At 49.3% G+C, this 17,690-nt stretch overlaps 6 protein-coding genes across 6 annotated transcripts; 1 reads left to right on the forward strand and 5 right to left on the reverse strand.

Annotated features, from left to right (window-relative positions):
• Positions 1–1,067: 1,067 nt before the first annotated feature.
• On the reverse strand, positions 1,068–2,002 carry F9C07_1494722 (uncharacterized protein). Its single transcript, XM_041292543.2, has 3 exons — positions 1,883–2,002; positions 1,636–1,829; positions 1,068–1,566 (listed from the first exon to the last, which is right to left on the reverse strand). Exons 2-3 carry the CDS (start codon positions 1,772–1,774, stop codon positions 1,304–1,306), a joined length of 402 nt encoding a protein of 133 aa, XP_041145667.1. The 5' UTR covers positions 1,775–1,829; positions 1,883–2,002; the 3' UTR covers positions 1,068–1,303.
• Positions 1,736–2,284, reverse strand: F9C07_1494718 (uncharacterized protein). The gene has a single exon (XM_071508154.1). The coding sequence runs from the start codon at positions 2,180–2,182 to the stop codon at positions 1,874–1,876; it is 309 nt and encodes a 102-aa protein (XP_071366262.1). The 5' UTR covers positions 2,183–2,284; the 3' UTR covers positions 1,736–1,873.
• Positions 2,285–3,099: 815 nt separating this feature from the next.
• Positions 3,100–3,543, reverse strand: F9C07_3347 (uncharacterized protein; the record flags this gene model as incomplete). Its single annotated transcript, XM_041286182.1, has 1 exon — positions 3,100–3,543. The coding sequence occupies one exon, from the start codon at positions 3,541–3,543 to the stop codon at positions 3,100–3,102; it is 444 nt and encodes a 147-aa protein (XP_041145668.1).
• A 1,481-nt stretch (positions 3,544–5,024) lies between these two features.
• Positions 5,025–6,845, reverse strand: F9C07_3348 (RNA polymerase III RPC4-domain-containing protein; the record flags this gene model as incomplete). The annotated part of the gene is made up of 1 exon (XM_041286183.1): positions 5,025–6,845. One exon carries the CDS (start codon positions 6,843–6,845, stop codon positions 5,025–5,027), a length of 1,821 nt encoding a protein of 606 aa, XP_041145669.1.
• Positions 6,846–8,662: 1,817 nt separating this feature from the next.
• Positions 8,663–10,785, reverse strand: F9C07_3349 (putative C6 finger domain protein; the record flags this gene model as incomplete). The annotated part of the gene is made up of 2 exons (XM_071511092.1): positions 8,663–9,931; positions 10,006–10,785. The coding sequence occupies 2 exons, from the start codon at positions 10,783–10,785 to the stop codon at positions 8,663–8,665; spliced, it is 2,049 nt and encodes a 682-aa protein (XP_071366263.1).
• Positions 10,786–14,186: 3,401 nt separating this feature from the next.
• Positions 14,187–17,481, forward strand: F9C07_1494852 (cyclin-like protein). The gene is made up of 4 exons (XM_041292537.2): positions 14,187–15,008; positions 15,183–16,295; positions 16,351–16,890; positions 16,944–17,481. The coding sequence occupies exons 1-4, from the start codon at positions 14,997–14,999 to the stop codon at positions 17,202–17,204; spliced, it is 1,926 nt and encodes a 641-aa protein (XP_041145671.2). The 5' UTR covers positions 14,187–14,996; the 3' UTR covers positions 17,205–17,481.
• Positions 17,482–17,690: the final 209 nt, after the last annotated feature.

A 17,690-nucleotide genomic window follows, 5' to 3' on the forward strand; every position in this document is an offset into this window, starting at 1 on the left:
CCTGGCAATTAAATCCTGGAGGGCACTCTTTCATGCAATGGGATCATATAATTAAAAATAAAATCATAAAAAAATAACAGAACTGGCAAATCAAGCGCAACTGCACTCCTGGTATAATTTCTACACGGGTCAACAATCAACAACAACTCTACACCTTTCACCATGCTTTCCCCTTCCCAGCCGATAGTCCGACGATTGAAGTACAGGAGTAGCTCTTGAGTCACCGCCATATTCTCAAGCTCCCTCACGGTTTAGTCTCGAGGCGGTGGAGAGAACCAACCGGTATTAGTCTAATTCGGGTTTGAACTGAGTAGAAGCACCCACTTGAACATCTCCGTCTCTTGGGTGATGTGATTCTCACTCCCCAATCTTCTTACCGCTTCTTACGCTATGCAGCTGCAAGGCACGTGCCTGTCATATTTGACAGGACAAATGCAGTCAGGCGCAGATTGTCTGCCTCTTTTTCTACAAATTCGGAGGTTCCCTCAACAATGATCCCGAATATATAGACTACGAGGGGGTTCTTAACCCTAAAATATTAGGCAGTTCCTTTGTTGAAACCCGAATAATGCTTGAAATGGACCATTAAAGTCGCCATAATGGCAGTTCTCTAGACGAAGTTCAAATGCTTGATTTAGCCGGGGGCTGTGTTACCATTCATATACTAATCGAAAACAACGCATGATATATGTCATAAACACCGCCAGCGATATACTTATATAGTGAACGGCTCTTTAATTGGGAACTCCCTTCCTGAACCCACCCAATCAACGGCAGATCAACATGTCTGCAAGCCATTGCGGCCAATGTACATTAAATCATTTTCCTAGAATTTTTGGCTTTTCCCCCTTTTTTTTTTTTTTTTTTTTTTTTTTTTTTTTTTTTTTGTTTCGTCTGGTCCTTTTACCGCTCAGCTGGCCGCCTTTTAATTAGTTAATATTCGGCCAATTCTAATTAACTCGGTTGTTCACAGTCACATAACTATATAATTAGACCAGGCAGACTACAACATACATACTAAATAGACCAGACAGACCAGACAAACCAGGCAGGCCAAGCTGTTCAACCAGACTAAGTAGACTAAGTAAGCAATTTAAATAGATTTAGTATAGTAAACTATTCTGCCGGCAGAAGCAGGTTAAAAATTTAGGAAAATGAATTAATGCAGAATGGCTTGCCGTACTACTCTAAAATGGATCCATTTTGTAAGTACGGAGAGATTCCCATCCCAGCCACCCAACCCTTAGTAAACACCTCTGGACTTCAGGGGCAAGAGTATCCCAAGAATATGGGAACGGAATTGTCACCTCCGCGGCGCACCCAGGACATCCATCTCCACCCAGCCCGCTCGATTCACCCGAGCACCAGCTGAACCCATCTTCATATTAGTCGATCTCTCCCCATTTTCATACCCATTTGGGAGTTCATATCTGCTGTTCGCCGGCAATTCGACTCTCCGATTATCATACATTTTCTCGGGGATGCCGCTGCGCTCATGGTGGACGTCTCTCCTCGTAAACCGCTCTTTGCGGGCCTTTTCCTTTTGTGCCTCCCGGCGTTCGAACGCTGTCGGACAGGTCATTAATCCACAATGCATCCGAAGTAATACGTATTAGAAGAATAGGAGAAGTTTACCTCGCCAAAAGAAGACGTATAATCCCATGATCACGAAACAGGCCGCAAGAAAGGCGAACATCACACCCAACTCGTGGCCGAGCGAGGACATCGGCGTGTAGGGTGGGATGTTCTTTGGTCTCTCGTTATCATTGTGCATCTTTCTTCGCCTTCCACGGCTCTTGTTACTTCCTTGGGTTTAGAGATGACTGGCGCTAGATGACGTTAACTATCTCACGAAGGTGAATTCACTCAGATTTCAATATACACCCGAAGAATCCAAGAATGAATCGAATAGCAGACCAGGGAGAGGGTCGGTGACATTTAAGTTCATGCTGTCCGCCTGCCAGGTCGCATGCGACAACAAGGCTGATCTTTGTTTGCCCGGAGGCTTCGTGTTGCCCGCATCTTGTTGGTCGGCGCCCAGAGAAACAAAGAAGTGCGACGTCGGACCTGCCATTCTATTGGCTATCCGGTGTCCTGTTGCGAGTGTCGCAAAATAAAACCGAAAAAAGAAAAAAGAAAGTAAAGGAGAAGCAGCAAGGCATTCAATAATAATAATGATCATCTACTAGCTACTATAGGATGAAAAACTACCCTCTTGGCGTTATACAGATGTACATATTTATACCCGTTCTGTAGTCTATGCTGTATGTAGACCTTTTCCAAGTGACTAAGATTTGTTTTTTCTCCTAATATGTGGGCTGTATCTCTCTTGATATCGTTTTACTGGCCTACCTAGGCAGACTGAATTGCTTGATCTGCTTGAATTGAATGGTCTGCCTACTAATCTGCCTAGATAGATCAAATTGCCTAAACTGCCTCATCTGCCTCCTGACCTGCCTGATCTACGTAGGCAAGTCAACTTACCTAAACTACGTACGCAGTAAATTACTTAATGATAGGAATATTTTATATTATATAACGATCTATATTTAGTATTACTAAGCGTAAAATCAAGCCAATGAGCGAAACGAGTGATTATGGATTGTCTATATATATATATTGATTGATTGAATCATCATGCATAGTAGTAGATACATCGTCGACTAAATCCGAATATACCAAGGCCGAAGCAAAAAAAGAAAAAAGTCCAAAGAAAAAGGTATCATGTACACGTAGAAAAAGCGTAGCAAACCCAGTTTATACAACAGTCGGGTATGAATGCAAGTGCAGCCAAGAACAATGCAGCACACAAGGGGAAGAAGGTATAAAACACGAATAGCAGAGCCCAGACACTATGCACAGAGTATAATAGGGCTCTCTGGTGCTGAATGCATAAATGCAAATACGCTCGTATCAATGAGCAACCACCCAGGTTGCCAGGTCGTAGAAGAAGATTAGAAAGAAAAGATGAACTCCATATGCAAACCCCACACTATTGGGGGATGAAATGCGATGATTGTTGGTCATCCGATAGGCCAACTATGAGTCTTGGAGAGAAGGGCTCAAAATCCCAAGCCCGGAGGTTTGATGGCGCGGCGATCACCCCAACATCACAGCTGCAAGCGCTGTGCATGTCAGCCCGATAGCCATTCCTATCCATGGTGTTTGGCCCAGAGTGCCTTCACTCCGCGCGCGCAGCGACTTCGTTACTCCCGCCGATGCGGTCAATGTTCCCAACCCGATTGATCCACTGGAGGGTTCCGGCCATTGATCCATAACGGTTGTTGTGAGAATTTCTTCCGTGGTTGCGGCAGCCGGGGGCTTGGCCGCACCAGCATTGGCAATTTGGACCATTTGACGTGCTTCCAATGGTAGCTTCGATTCGTCTTCTCCGTTTTGAGGATTTTGAATATTCGGCAAGGGGACCGGAGGCGTAATGTTCGGTAACGAAGGACTGGGCGCGACAGCGGCAGGCACCTGATCAGCCTCAGCAGCGAGTGCTACTGCAGGCGCCAAGCACAGAAGAATATTTGACGTCTTCATATTGAATATGATCTGAGCGATTTGCGATGATAATACGGGACTCTACGAGAGATCGTCTCTGAGGATCCACTGATCGGACGAAGAATCTTGCAGGAGAGAAGCGAACGGTAACGACAGTCCGTGACTAGGTCAAGTATATCGGCAACAATAATCCAATCTCAAGGAAGCCTGGTGTCGGAGAGTCGCGTCGCAACAGGGGCCGAGGGATGTCAGGGGAAAACGAGGCTGTCAAACGAGAGACACCTCACACGGGAGTCTCGAGACACGTTTCAGGGGTTGAAGGGTGACGATAGCATCAATCAGAATATACAGAAAGGAGAAAACACCCAGCAAAACAGAACCGCAACCACGACGACGGGGGGAACAGGAAGAAGAAAAACAAGTAGCGCAGAGATGGAGAAATGAGAAGCAGTTGAAGGGAGAAAACCCGGCCAGACGCCCACCGACCCCCGTTGGCCCTGGAAATTAGTTTATTTCCTGTTAGTGTTTGGTTTTCTCTGTTGGACTAACAGGCACGGCCCCACCCTCAGTCCCGCCTCTGCGTCTATTATGGGAGATGTGATTGGACTGTGACCAGCCGCGTCAGCACGGGCTGGCTCTAGCGCAAGTCGATCGATGTCTCGTGCCACTCACAGAAGCTTGTCAGGGATTCGAAGCCAATCCATGGCGGTGGACCCCCAAGACAACCCTTGTAACAATCGCCATCGGACTTTCCCCAGTTAGTACCATGGCTGACCCGTCTGTGGCCAGTGAGCGTGCCTGAAAGCTCCACGCGAGATTGATGTAATTTCCTGTTCGATTATTCTCCTCCAATTTAGACCCTTATCGCAAGTCGCACCGTCCAGGGTCGTAGCTAACGGGATTCATGCATAAAATCAAAGATAAGGTAAGAAACCAACAATAATTAAACAAAAAAAATGAAATGATTAAAAATAAAAAAGAACGTAAGCAAAAGGAGACGGCACACCATGACGTGGTGCATTCAATCCAACGGTTAAAAAATATGTTCCACTTTGTTTTGATATATGGGAATAACATTCATCTTACATACACTTACATACAGATCATCTCTCTGCCAATGAACTCCCACTTTCTTCGTTGTCCACACGTCCCTGTACTAATTATAGGAATGTTCCGAGGTCAATCCGTGGAGCTTATTGTGCACCTTCATCGCCGCAATGCACATCATCAACTCGTTCTGAAGTCAACATCGGTATGTACGGTACCTAGAGAGTACAGTACAGTATTCGTGTGTCGGGTCTTGTCTCTCCACATGATCCATCGACCTCGTGAATCTCGTTGGCTGCTATTTCTAGATGCATTGGAATACAGATGTAGATCCAGAGATCAATCAACTGATACGCCACAGTCGTAGAAAGTCGGGTGGCTGCCTTATGCATGGCGGGCGGATACTAAGCTGAGACCACCCTTCATGACTCGACGTTCTATTAGGGTTTAATGTTGCCGCTGCCCTTCCCGCTTCATAGCATCTTCTCCCAATCAGGCGTCACAGTAAACTTGCCGCTGAGCTGTCCCATAGCCCATACTCTGTTTTCCTCTTCCGGAACTCCCCCTTCAGCTGGATCGGCTGCCCCCGATACGATCAATGCTTCTTGGAGGAAATCAACGGCAGTGGCGCGATCCAGTTCAAAGCTGATACCACCCCAGTCCATCGTCATTCTCCCGGAAGCATGGACATTCAATTTGCCTACGCGTCCGGCCCTGAGCTGCCGATCCGTAGCGGTGACCACTTTAGAAGGCTCCGTGGACTGGAATTCATCCGCCTCGTCGAGAAACTCCACCCCATCTTCGCGTTTGACTCCCGTTTGCTGTGGCGCAATACCGTTGTTACTAGCTGTACCCTCGGGGGTACCCTGACCCCGAGCTTCTATAGATGGCGCGGCGGAATTATCGCCGCTATTTTCTGGCACCAGATTGGGTGTCATGGGTGGGAATTGCATCAGGAACAATTGACCGGCCAGTTTGTCCTTGGCAGACTCGTCTTCTTCCTCTTCCGATTCTTTTTCCTGGTCCTTGTCCTTCTCCGCGCCGTCCGCTGCCGTCTCAGTGTCCTCCGCCGACTCAACCTGTTCGGGCGGCGTCTCTTTCGGCTCTTCGGCGGGCGGTTTTTCTTCTTTCGTAAACAGATCCTTTACCATCGCAAGGTCTTGCTCATGTCTCTCGTACTCTTCTATATCTTCCTTAGTGCGTAGTAAACTCTTAGGATCCTTGACGGCGGGTGGCTCCCGAGAGATCTTCCGGCGGACCTTCACCGTTTGCTCCGGCAGTAACCCATCATCGGTGGTCAGTCCTTCATCCGCATGGTGAGCGACATCCGCCATAGTGTGGTCATCATCCGTAGGCTCTTGTTTTACCCGGGGCCCAGTCTCGGTCTCCGTAGCCGAACCAGCCGAACCATCATCATCCGGCACAAATAAAGCATCATCTTCCGCAGCCTTAGCCTGCGCTTGTTGACGAAGCTCGGCGGATTTACTCGAGCTAGACTCCATGTTGACACTGACCACCCGTTCCTCATGTTCATGTCTCTCCACACGAATGGGCCGCAGACCCTTCTCCCCAGAAGCCTCCGCATTCTTCATCGCAAGCTTTCCCTTCTTCTTATCGGCCACCTGCTCCGCCTCCTCGTCACTACTGTCCAGATTGATATGATCAATGCTGACCCGAATCTCATTGTCACTCTCATCAGACGATACATCCCGACTAATCGCCCCACTCCCAACATCAATAACCGACCGACTCCGTCTCGACATAGACGACGCCCTGGAATCATTGAACCTCGATCCAAACCCACCCGGACCACCACCCCGACCCCGCCGGCCTTGCATAGACCCCAGAGGCCCACTGGCTGACCCAAATTGCCCTCCGCGACCTCGTCCAAACCCACCCCGACCACCAGGTCCATGATTTCCCCGTCCGCGCTGGATGGCAGCCGCTTCCGCCAATCTCTCCCGGTGCCGCTCTGCCTCGAGTTTCTCAATCGCCTCTCGCTCCTCTTTACTACGACGCCCGACCGCACGTGGTTTGTACTTCAACGTAGGCTTAGCTGGCTCGCCAGGCCCGCCCGGAGCGGGCGTTTTCGCGGCAGGTCCGATGCTGCCGGACGGGGTGCGTTTTTTCAAAGATTGCAGTCGCTGAACGGGCGGTCTGCTGGCTGAGGGTCCGGCGCTGGCGTTCTCGCCCGGCGCAGGCGTTGCGGAGTTCGAGCTAGGTTCTGTGGCATTCGTTCGCCGGTTTGCCGCTGCGGCGGATGCGCCTCGGCGGGGAGCGGCTTTGGGGGGCATGGTATGTGACCGGTCGTGTTTTCAGAGCTTATACGTATACTTTTGGGGGGAGAGAAGAAAGTGAGAGATAGAGGGGTCGATAGTTCAAGAGGTCATTGACTTGAAAATTTCGTAGCAGTAGGTCGTTAATCGGCACGGTGAGGTAGGAAGTTGGCTGTGTGCGTGTGGATGAAATTCAATATGCGAGGCTAGAAGAACAAGAAAAAGAGAGCTTCAGGCAGAAGGCGAGCGGGAGCCTCCCTCGATCAGGTGAATATGTAGATATTCACTTCGACAATGAATAACGGCAGACGGTAGGCTTGGCAGAAAAAAATTAGGCGCGCGGCTAGACCGATGCGGGGCACGTTGGAAATCGATACGCTAAACCGTATACGGTATTGACGACCACTATCCACATAATTTCACCAAAGACGGCCCTTGCTATGCTCGACACGGAGACAATTACATAGACGGGTCGGCGGTCATGAATTAGCAGCTTATGTTTGCAGACAATTGACAGTACTCAATGGGTACATTAATGGTCAATCAAGCGTTCATCAGGCGCACTACTTGTGATACTGAGGTCTTGAAGATCTGTATATATCCTTGCCTGAATTCCCATTGTGAAGACACTCGAATCTATCAACACTGTTGTGGGAGAAGAAATCGCTTGGGAATGCCAGGGCTAGGCCTCGCTTTCTTTGAACCCAGCCTGATCTATAAATTAAGTATCACAATATCCTTGGTGGTTCAGAGACCTGCTCCTAAAGGCGCTCAGTAGCCCGCTCTGTGTTGCACTAGATAGCCTTATTGAGTAGTCAATTCAGGCATGAAGTGGCCCGATATTAGTATGCCCGAAGGATACCCAATTCAGTTCTAATCCTCGTGACAGAGCTCTGGACTGAGATGAAAGCAGTATAAGCTCTATGGCCCTGATTTCTGTAGTATACGCAATGGAGTTCCTAATATACGGAGGGTCCTGGCTGTGTAGATTCTAAGTGTATTCCTCAAACGAGGTGCTCTACATAGGCTAGGACGCATATTCTCAACCAGAACCGTACAAGACGGCCGATTCTGCTAAGGCGTTTCGCTGATCAAGGTTATTACATTGTTCTATAGCGGCGCTGCTAGGCCGGCCTTGGGCCCGCCCGAGGACCTGCATGTGGCTTTCTAGTAAAGTGATATAGATGACTTTAACAGACATCCGAATGAGCCAGGGCTCATAACCTGTTTAAAGGGAAAAACTGCCTGAATTCATATTATCAACAAATCGCTTAGGAGGCCTATCTAGGCTGGGTCAAATATATTCCAGTTTCTTATTCGATGTCACTAAACCACGGACTATACTGCCCATTTTGACAAATCGGAGACAAGTCACGGAAAAATGATCAACAAATTTGCACTTCAACATAGGCTAATGAATGGAGGGGACACTGAATTGTCCGCATCAGATAGTACCACATGAACGCCCAAAAAGAAGAAACACAGCAATGATAACCCGCTCAGTTCAATCGCTAGACTATAAGCATAGTAGAATGCGGACTGTAGTAGGACGAGGTTTTCGGGATAGAGGAAGGAATGTAATGAGCACAGAGCTCAACATAGAACCCAGAACCAAACAGTCAAAAAGCATTGGGAAGTTTTGTGAACTCCCTTGTTACAGGAAGAATATGACATTTTCAAGAATAGGAGGGCCAAATGTATGTGATCAAGTTTATAGTAATGGCAAATATGTGGTAGTTTGGAAGAGGTGATTCGAAATCTATGAGAAAAAAGGGCCGCCGTCTCATACTTTTGACTGTTTCGAAAATGAGAGGCCGGTGCCATAAAAAGGTACCCTAACGCTTACGTTTCTTGTTCTTGTCAATGGCCACGGACGTCAATGAAGCCGCTACTACGGGCTGTGTATCGCCATTGACCGAGCTAGTAGCTTCGATAGCTTTCTTGACAGGAACTCCCATGTGGCGGCCGTAGCGGCCTTTGCGGCCATTTCCTTCATCTTCACTGATACAGCCGTCGATGCCAATACCGGCATCCTTGCATCGTCCGCAGGGCCGTTGACGATCGCAGCCCTTCTTGCTTTTACGGCAGCGTTGGCAGCGCGGCTTGGTTGACAGGTCTTCTTCGTCTGCAGCCAACTGGAAATTGATCGAGGAAGTTGAGGTCTTTCGTGTTGGGGCAGGGCTGGCCATCTGCGGGGGCACGACGGGCTTGTGACTGGTTGCAGCTGGCATGGACTTCACCTTACGAGCCGCAGCGGGTGCACTCTTATTGATTTTGTGTTGCCGCATATGTGCTGACTTGGTTCCTCGAGCCTTGCTAGAAGAGGCACTATTTGCCCGTGTCTTGGCCTTCTTCGTCTTGGGGGCAGACTCTCTGTAGAGAGAATCATCGTCGGCCTCATTTTTGATCAAGCTGTCCTGGTAATCATCCTGCTGGTACTCCTCATCGCCATCACTTCCATCAGAGCTGTCAAAACTGGGAAGAATGTCATCCAAGCGCTTATGGGTGCGCTTAGTAGCGCCCGGCGGAAGCATCGGGCTCGAGTCCACCCTTTGTCTACTGCGTGCGGGCAGGTCGTCATCCTCTTCGCTGAAATCTTCGCCATCGCTAGTCGCCCCCGTCGAGGAGGCTGCATCGGCAGCGCCACTGAAGGCATCATCTAGGGTTGAAGCGGATGTGCGACCGTGGGAGAAATTGGAGGCATCGCCTAAGCGGATTAATTGCATTGCAACATCCTCGTCAGATATGCAGCTGGCAATAGTAGGGTCTGGGGTTGGGAGAATGCCAGATCCGGCACCATTGCCTGCTGGGTTGCTAAACTGCCCTGAAGACTGGGTCGTGGTCCGCTCACGTAGGCGGTGTCCATGTTCCGGAGCCACTGGAGTGGCATAGATATTATTCCGCATAGAGTTGTACCCGTATATTTGATCGTTATGTCCATAGCTTTGCGGTGAGGGTAATGGTTGTTGATAGCTGTATGGGCGTTGGGTGGGGCGTGCGAATGGGGAGACAGCACCTTCTTGGCCGATGGATCGACGTTGAGGGGAGATCGACGAGGTAGAGGTAGTGAGAGGGACCTGAGGAGGAACAAATAATGGCAATTCCTTCAACGAAAGGGAAGAAACAAGGTTAGCACAATGTTTATCGGTTGACGAGAGGTCAACCGGGACAAACTAACCGAACTCTCAAACTTGGGCCGCTTGCGGCGGCCATCTTGGAGAATGTTGTCCATACTGATATCCGAGCTGCCTAGCTGTTCACTACGGGATTTCTTGGCCCCCGAGACAGATCCATATCCACCCTCACTGTCACTGTAGAGAGAGGCTCCATCATCATGGAAGCTACCATGTGTGCTAGAGCCCCTGCTCTTGTTGCCCGCTCGAGAGAGCTGCTTGTGCTGCGAAGCGCTACGACGGCTTCTACCAGACGGCGACATACTGCGCTTCCGAGCGAGTCTGGAACCCGGCCGAGAAGGGGGCTGTCCGTGATCTGGGATCTGCGCCGACTGCATTGCGGGCGCCATCTGGAAAGGCTCGCCAAGACTGGGGCGTTTGCGAGCCTCAACCGGCATATGCCCAAAATAACGGTCACCGTAGCCTTCTGTGTATGCTTGTACGGGGATTACCCGCACATACACTGTCATGTTATTTCGTAAGTTCTCATACCTAGCAATAAGTGTGGTGCCGTGCTCATCCTCAAAACTGACACCGCTCGCAGCGCCATCATAAATCCCATAGAAATTCTTGACTGTAGTCACGATCGAGTCCGTGGTGTCATGGGGATATATTTGCACTCGCATGGGGATGCGAGCCCGAACCTTGGAATTCTCATCGAGCAAGAGTTCGAAGGCAACGTTCTTGGGGATAGGGCTCTTGCGGGGGGACTCCTGGGGCGCATGATCTGTCCAGATGGGCGACTCGCCAGGAGCAGGATGCCGTTCGTACTGGACAGCCTGCATGATGGGATAGTCAAGGAGGAGAGGCTACCACAATTCTGCTACATCAATGATTCGATTAATCGAATGTTCGAATAGGGTGCGAGAGTGGACCCGGCGGCGAGGGTGGGGAAGAGGCAAGAGGCAGAGAGAGCGGCCAGGAGGGAGGGAGGGTATGGGCAATATCCATCCAAACCTACCACAACAAGGAGACCAGAGAGGTTTGGTTGGTAGATGGATCACCCGCGATTAATTTACGAGAGTGATAGATGGGGGAGGGTTGTGGATGGGATGAGTGCACCCCAAGTCGCAACGGCCGAGAGCGACTGACGAGGGAAGAAAAAACCGTTGAAAACCTAGGCGACAACCACCACCACCAGTTAGCACCGTATTCTATAAAAAGGTTCCAATGGATCCGAAGAGGCCCTAAAAGAATTGTAGGACGGGAATGGGATGCCCCAACCTTCTCCGTTGAGTCCTGATGGCTTGAAGAACCTCAGTTCTGCAAAGACCTGAATCACCCGGAAGAGGATGGAGAGGATTAAAGACTCACCTATCGCAGATCCAACCGTTTCATCTAGCGTCGCACCCGTAGTATTGATCCAAAACCGAAAGGGAGGAGGATTGGCGATGTCGATGGTCGAGGTCACAGTGGTGGTGAGGGAGTGTGTGTGTGTGAGTCGTCTACGAAGCGCTTGGGCTATGTCAGCGGTGGCATCACAGCAGTCGATCACAACCCAACCGAATTTCAGGGGGAAGCAGTTGCGAGAAAATCTCACAAAGGAGAGTAGACAATTCAGATATAAGGAGAAAACTAACCGAGACGATTTGGATAGAAAATGAAGATTCGGGGGGGACTTTGGGACAGGAAGAATAGGTTGGGTCGCCGAGAGCAGGTTGAGGAGAAGAGGAGGAGGAGAGTGAGTGGGTGCAGATCACTGAATGGGTTTCACCTCACAAGTCACTCACTCGTCTTGGAGTCGGTGACCAGAACAATACTGCAACCATGACCTTACCATCTACCAATACCGAAGCAAATACCCCTTTACAAACATGAATTAGAGCTCATAATTCATTTACAGACTTATCGCTTCCTTCCCCAAGTTGATTTGGTGGATTTGCCCTTCTTCTGTTCATTTGTCGCATTTGCGCTTCTTCTGTCGCATTTACCGAAACCAATCGCATTTGTTACCAAGGCTAATATCAAACTCTCCCCCGGCCACAATGAGGTCAAGACCGGCCAATTTACATGATTTTGAGTCGCTAGCGGTCCAGGTCAATTTATACCAGGTTAATGTTGCTCTACGAATCCATGACCACCAGTTTTGATGGGTTGTGTCGCTTGTCACGAGCTGTTCTAATGCGACCAACTCATGGCGATTGTACGCCTCGACCAACCTTTGGCGCAGAGACGAGGAAAAGCAAAAATAAGGCAGAAATTCAAGGCCAGGGCGACGAACCTACAATGTCATTTTTTGCATAGTACTTTTTTCTATTGTGTCGTTTGTCCTTGTGGTTCATTTGCTTTCCATATCTCTCTCCCTTTTCCCAACCATTCCGGTCGGACCAAAAAGACAAAACAGACGTACAGGAAGTGGCGTAATTTGTCACATCCTCAGCGCGGCCACGTCGAATGACCCCCAGATCACATCCCAGCCAACTATTGAGGAGAACGAGGGTCCATTCCGTCATGATCTTCCCCTACTGGCCATCTAAAAAGACCCGACCCAAACGGCCCCTGGCTGGATAGGATAAAAGCGACAGCTACAGCTTCAAGAATATGAACGTTGAAATGTTGTTTTCTGGCAGAACTGGAACTGTCGAACCAGATAGCTTGATATCAATCGAGTCGGTCGCACGCTTTCTGGAAAAAAACTACAACTTAATTCCGTCCTATTCTATCTAACGGCGGAAATAAACGTTGGCGCTTCGGCCAACGAATTGCTCGTGGATGGTCTAGTCTTATAGGATGGAGCAAAGGAAAGAAGGGTCGCATCCTTGCTACAAATTGTCGCATGCGACAAAGACATAGCGGCCAAGCGGGCGACAGCGCCCAATTGTTGCCTCGTTTCATGATCTGCGCCTGTCTAGACTGAGTCGTAGTCGTTGTTCTTTTACCCCTCCCTCCTCGGGAACGGTGGACTACGTTAGTTCGATGCCTACTCCGTTAGGATGGATCCCCGTTCGCCTGTTGGGCGCAGATGACAAACGGCCATCGGCGGGGATCGCAAGCTGGAGCTTTCATAACTACTATCTCTGCTACTCTACAACATGCGCTGGTGCTGCGACATCATCCTGTCAAGGTCCCCATTTCCCACACCCCAAAGGTTGGCCGTCCGTAGAGAGCGGTAGATACCCAGTCAGTTATGTATTTGTCGCATTGGGGAAAGAAAACGAAAAATGGTGAGAAGAAAGAGAGATAACCCTTGCGCAGAGGTAACCAAACGACAGTGCAGCTGGCGCAAAGATGCCGTTGGCGCAGGATTAATTGGACGAGTCCGTTTGAATGACCCGACGGAGGACAGACTCCATACATAAGTGGTATCGGTCCCTCAGATCACATTGTCACCGTACGTATTGTACGCACATACATATATATCCCTACGTCAAGTAGTCCACTAGAGCTAAGTCACTATTGTGAATTAAGATGGGAAAAAGAGAGGCGAAGGGAAGAATGGGATTTGACACGAAATCCCGGCAGTCATTGGGAATCAAAAGCGGGGCCACTTTGCCAGCCCATCATTTGATTTAAATAGCACTATTGACCCAAACCGGTGGTGGTTGTCAGCGTATGGATGCACACCGAAAGTTTGGGTAATTCAATGACCACTTGGCACGGTTCCCACAGTTTTACCGACTGTGCATGAGGAATGAAAAGGTCGAACTAAAAAATGTGGGAAGCGAATGTACATTGATATAAAACAGTCGATTGTCCTCAGCCGAAAGAACGCAAGGATGTGTGCGGACTCACCTGATTCCTTCTTAATTGTTCTGTCGCTCCGCCCAGTGGGCTATTGTGGATGTTTATGTTGAAGACAAGACAAAGCTACGAATCCCGCGGCTTCATGATAGGTACCGCCGGATCCGCGTCCCACATTGGAGGCCAGTGGTGGCTTTTTTTTCGGCGATACGGGTGCGAACGGGAATCGAAGAACCCAGTCGGCTTGGTGGCCAAAGCAAAGAAGAGAAGTCTCAATCTTTGAACTTCGTAAATACCAGGACTAACTATTCTGGATTGTCTGTCTTCGATAAAAGACCGGTTCCTTCCGGTGGGGTTGATCGCACAGCTGCGAAATTACTCTGACCTTGCGATTCCAGGCAAAGTGAAGTGACTATTAGGAAGCCCACTTATGAGATCGACTATCGATAATCTAAAGAGAAGACTGACGAATATCAAAGCGCTGTAGGTAGACCAGTCTATTCCTTCCACTGACTACCAAAAGCGTCCAACGCCCTGCTAAAACGGTGGGATGGCGGGTCTTATGGATCACGTGGGCTCGCGTTTAATGGGATTCAAATTCGTGTTTCCCGGCGCGTCCAAAGTGCGGTGAGGCGATACCGCCTACATCAAACCATTCGAGGTCTTTTCTATCAGAAGAATATATGAAATAGAATCGCATGGCTCTGTAGCATACGCAAGTTATTTTTCAGATATTCACACATGGGTTTTGGGGTCACTTTGGCTGTTGATGCAAAAGCATGTGTCGATGGGAAGACGCGATCAGTGATGTCATGGGGTCTGGGGCACACAAACCATGCAAACACTGGGATGACATAAGCATACCACAGCAACCCTGGAAACGGAATAGCGTGGTTGTTGTTGACGGTAACCAAGTAAGGCAGTAACCGCTACCGGGCAGTGGATGATGGGGGTTCCCGTCGCTCCCTAGAGACGATGGTATTGTTTGTTCGTCGCTCTCATTCTTTTCGGCAGCAACACGAGTACCTTCTCCTCCCTCGTGCGACAATTTTAGATGCTGCGGTGGGCATACTTCTTCGTTTCTCATTAAATTGAAGTGCGGCGGATCCGAGATCTCTCGACCAAATTTTCCTGGTCGGTACTGTCGCAACTGCTTTAGCGCGGCTGGTTGTTTGTTTAGGGTGGTTTTAGTATAACTTAGCTGCTGCTCCTTCAACCCCTTCGCAGCGAATAGGTAAACAACCATCCGGGTGTCTCCCCAAAACATCAACATCCACAGTCGAGTGAAGGCATTAAAGTCTTCTTGTGACCCAAAATGGATGCAAAGGTGTGTATCCCCCATTTTCTTCGTTTGTAGCCATCATCCATCAAGTTTGTCGGGGTATCCCTCTCTGCGTCCATGTTTACAAACCTTGACGCGCTTGGTGTTATCCTTCCTGTGTCTACATTTTGGCGTCGCATACATGTTACGAATCGTATACTGACATGCAATTGATTGTAGCCTCAGCGAATTCGCGTCCGTGGGGACGAGAATGCTGCCTTCCCTCTGACTAGCAAAACGGTTCATCAGAAAAACAAATCGACCCCCGCCTTGTCCACTATGTTCCAGAATGGCGTGACGAAGAATGGGCCAAGAAGAGCCGCTTTTGGAGATGTCAGCAATACTGTGAAAACCGTCCAAGGCATTCGGGATGACATCTCTGTTGCAGCAAAGAAACAGATCAAGCCATTGGAGAAGCCTTCCGTGCAGGCCACGGAGAGGAAATCCTCTGTCTTGGCCCAACCTGCCCAGCGGCCAATGTCGGTGGCGGGAGTCAAAGGCCTATCGAGCAATGTGACGACTTCCAAACCCCTGGAGCCCATCGGAAAGTCGATCGGCGTGCCGCAGCATACCGCCAACGCCCGAAAGGCCCTGAACAAGCGAGGAACAGTGTTCAAAGATCACATGGAACCATTGACGGAAAAACGCGAACTTACATCCAAGGAAACAACACAAACTAAGGAAGGGATTACTGGGGGCCAACTCGCGCATTCGTCTACGGCGCCGTCGCAGCTCAGCAGCCTGAAGGAAAAGGACGTGGTCAACGAGGGATCAAATGATGAGTCGGAGACCCATGACGAACATTCCATTGTCAGCTCTGAAGTTGATGGAGAGGAGAAGGACGCACCCAAGCTCGACGAGGATGTTTGTAAGGTCCAGGGTATTAAGGAACTCAGGGAAGCCTCTGAACCCGGTACGGCAACGGATGCCGACGGCTCAGACCGCGCTGTGAAGCCACAACGTGTATCTGTTCCTGGCGCACATATGTCTCATGAACATGTGCCCGCCCACTCGGAGCCGGAAGAGTCCTGGGACGACGAGGATGACGAAAATGAAGAAGAGGATGAGTATATCACTGCTCGCTCCTATCGATCCCGTGGCGAAAACACAACTGGCGCGACTACTACAATACTCTTTCCGAAATATACGCAGCAAGTGAGACGGGAGTTGGCACTGGCCAAGCAAATCGTCGAGGCAACACGGACAGTGGAGGATATTGAGGACGAATATTGGGATACGAGCATGGTCGCGGAATATAGTGAAGATATATTCGATTACATGCGGGAACAGGAGGTGTGTTACTATGGATCTTGAGAGATGCTCGAGGATAGTCGCTAACTGCACATAGATCAAAATGCTGCCAAACGCGCACTATATGGACAACCAAGCGGAAATCCAATGGTCTATGCGGTCTGTCCTGATGGACTGGCTTGTCCAGGTCCACCATCGGTTCTCTCTGCTTCCTGAGACCCTTTTCTTGTGTGTCAACTATATCGACCGCTTCCTGTCCTGCAAGATAGTCTCTCTAGGCAAATTGCAGCTTGTTGGTGCTACCGCGATCTTCATTGCTGCCAAGTACGAAGAGATAAACTGTCCTTCCGTGCAAGAGATTGTTTATATGGTCGACGGAGGCTACACAGCCGATGAGATTCTCAAGGCGGAACGCTTCATGCTCACTATGCTGCAGTTCGAGCTCGGATGGCCCGGTCCCATGAGCTTTCTGCGGAAGATCAGCAAAGCTGATGACTACGACCTGGAGACCCGGACACTGGCGAAGTATTTCTTGGAGATTACCATCATGGATGAACGCTTCGTCGGATGCCCACCAAGCTTTACAGCTGCTGGCGCTCATTGTCTTGCAAGGATGATGTTGAGAAAAGGGAACTGGGTAAGTTTACAGAGACCTGTTGGTCGTGGGTGCCCCCGCTAACATTGGAACAGACGCCTGCCCATGTCCATTACGCGGGATACACCTATTCACAGCTTTACCCGCTTATTTCCCTCATGGTGGAATGCTGCGAGATCCCTCGCAAGCACCATGCGGCTATTTATGAAAAGTACACTGACAAACGGTTCAAGCGCGCTTCGCTTTTCGTCGAGGCTGAAATGAGAAAAGGCTTTCATCTGCCGGAGGTCACTCGGGAAAAGAGTCTTTGCAATCCGCCATCTCTTGACGCCGGACATCAGTGGAAGCGCGCATAACTGCCACTCTGTTTAGTCAAGGACGCCTGACTACTTAACATGCTTGAGTATTGATTGATGAACATGAAACAAATATAAAAAATGGAAACGAAAAACAGTCAGGCAAGAAAAACAAGGGAAAATGAGGGAAACGAAGTGCACGTGACCATAGCTCTGCCAACACACTTTTATCATGACACTTTCTTTTGTCACCTGCACACGACTTTGTATGCCATTTGGGATTTAGAACACGGGGTGGAGTTTTGCTTCTTTTCCGGTATCGGGAGTTTTAATAGGTATGATAGGTCGATGGTTTCTCTTATTCCTTTTCTTAATTAATCTGCACCCTTTTTATTTCCTTTGTTACATAGGGACTTCATGAAAATGCCCTGCATTAATGCCTCTTATTCCCTTTGTTTTTTCTTTTTTTTGGACTTGTGTTCTTCTTTTATTCATCCTCTTATTCTCTGTGGTTATCATCCAGGCTTAGTACATAGGAACTAGTCA

Source organism: Aspergillus flavus, chromosome 4, assembly GCF_009017415.1.
Source record: "Aspergillus flavus chromosome 4, complete sequence".
In the NCBI taxonomy this organism is placed as follows: Eukaryota; Fungi; Ascomycota; class Eurotiomycetes; order Eurotiales; family Aspergillaceae; genus Aspergillus; species Aspergillus flavus.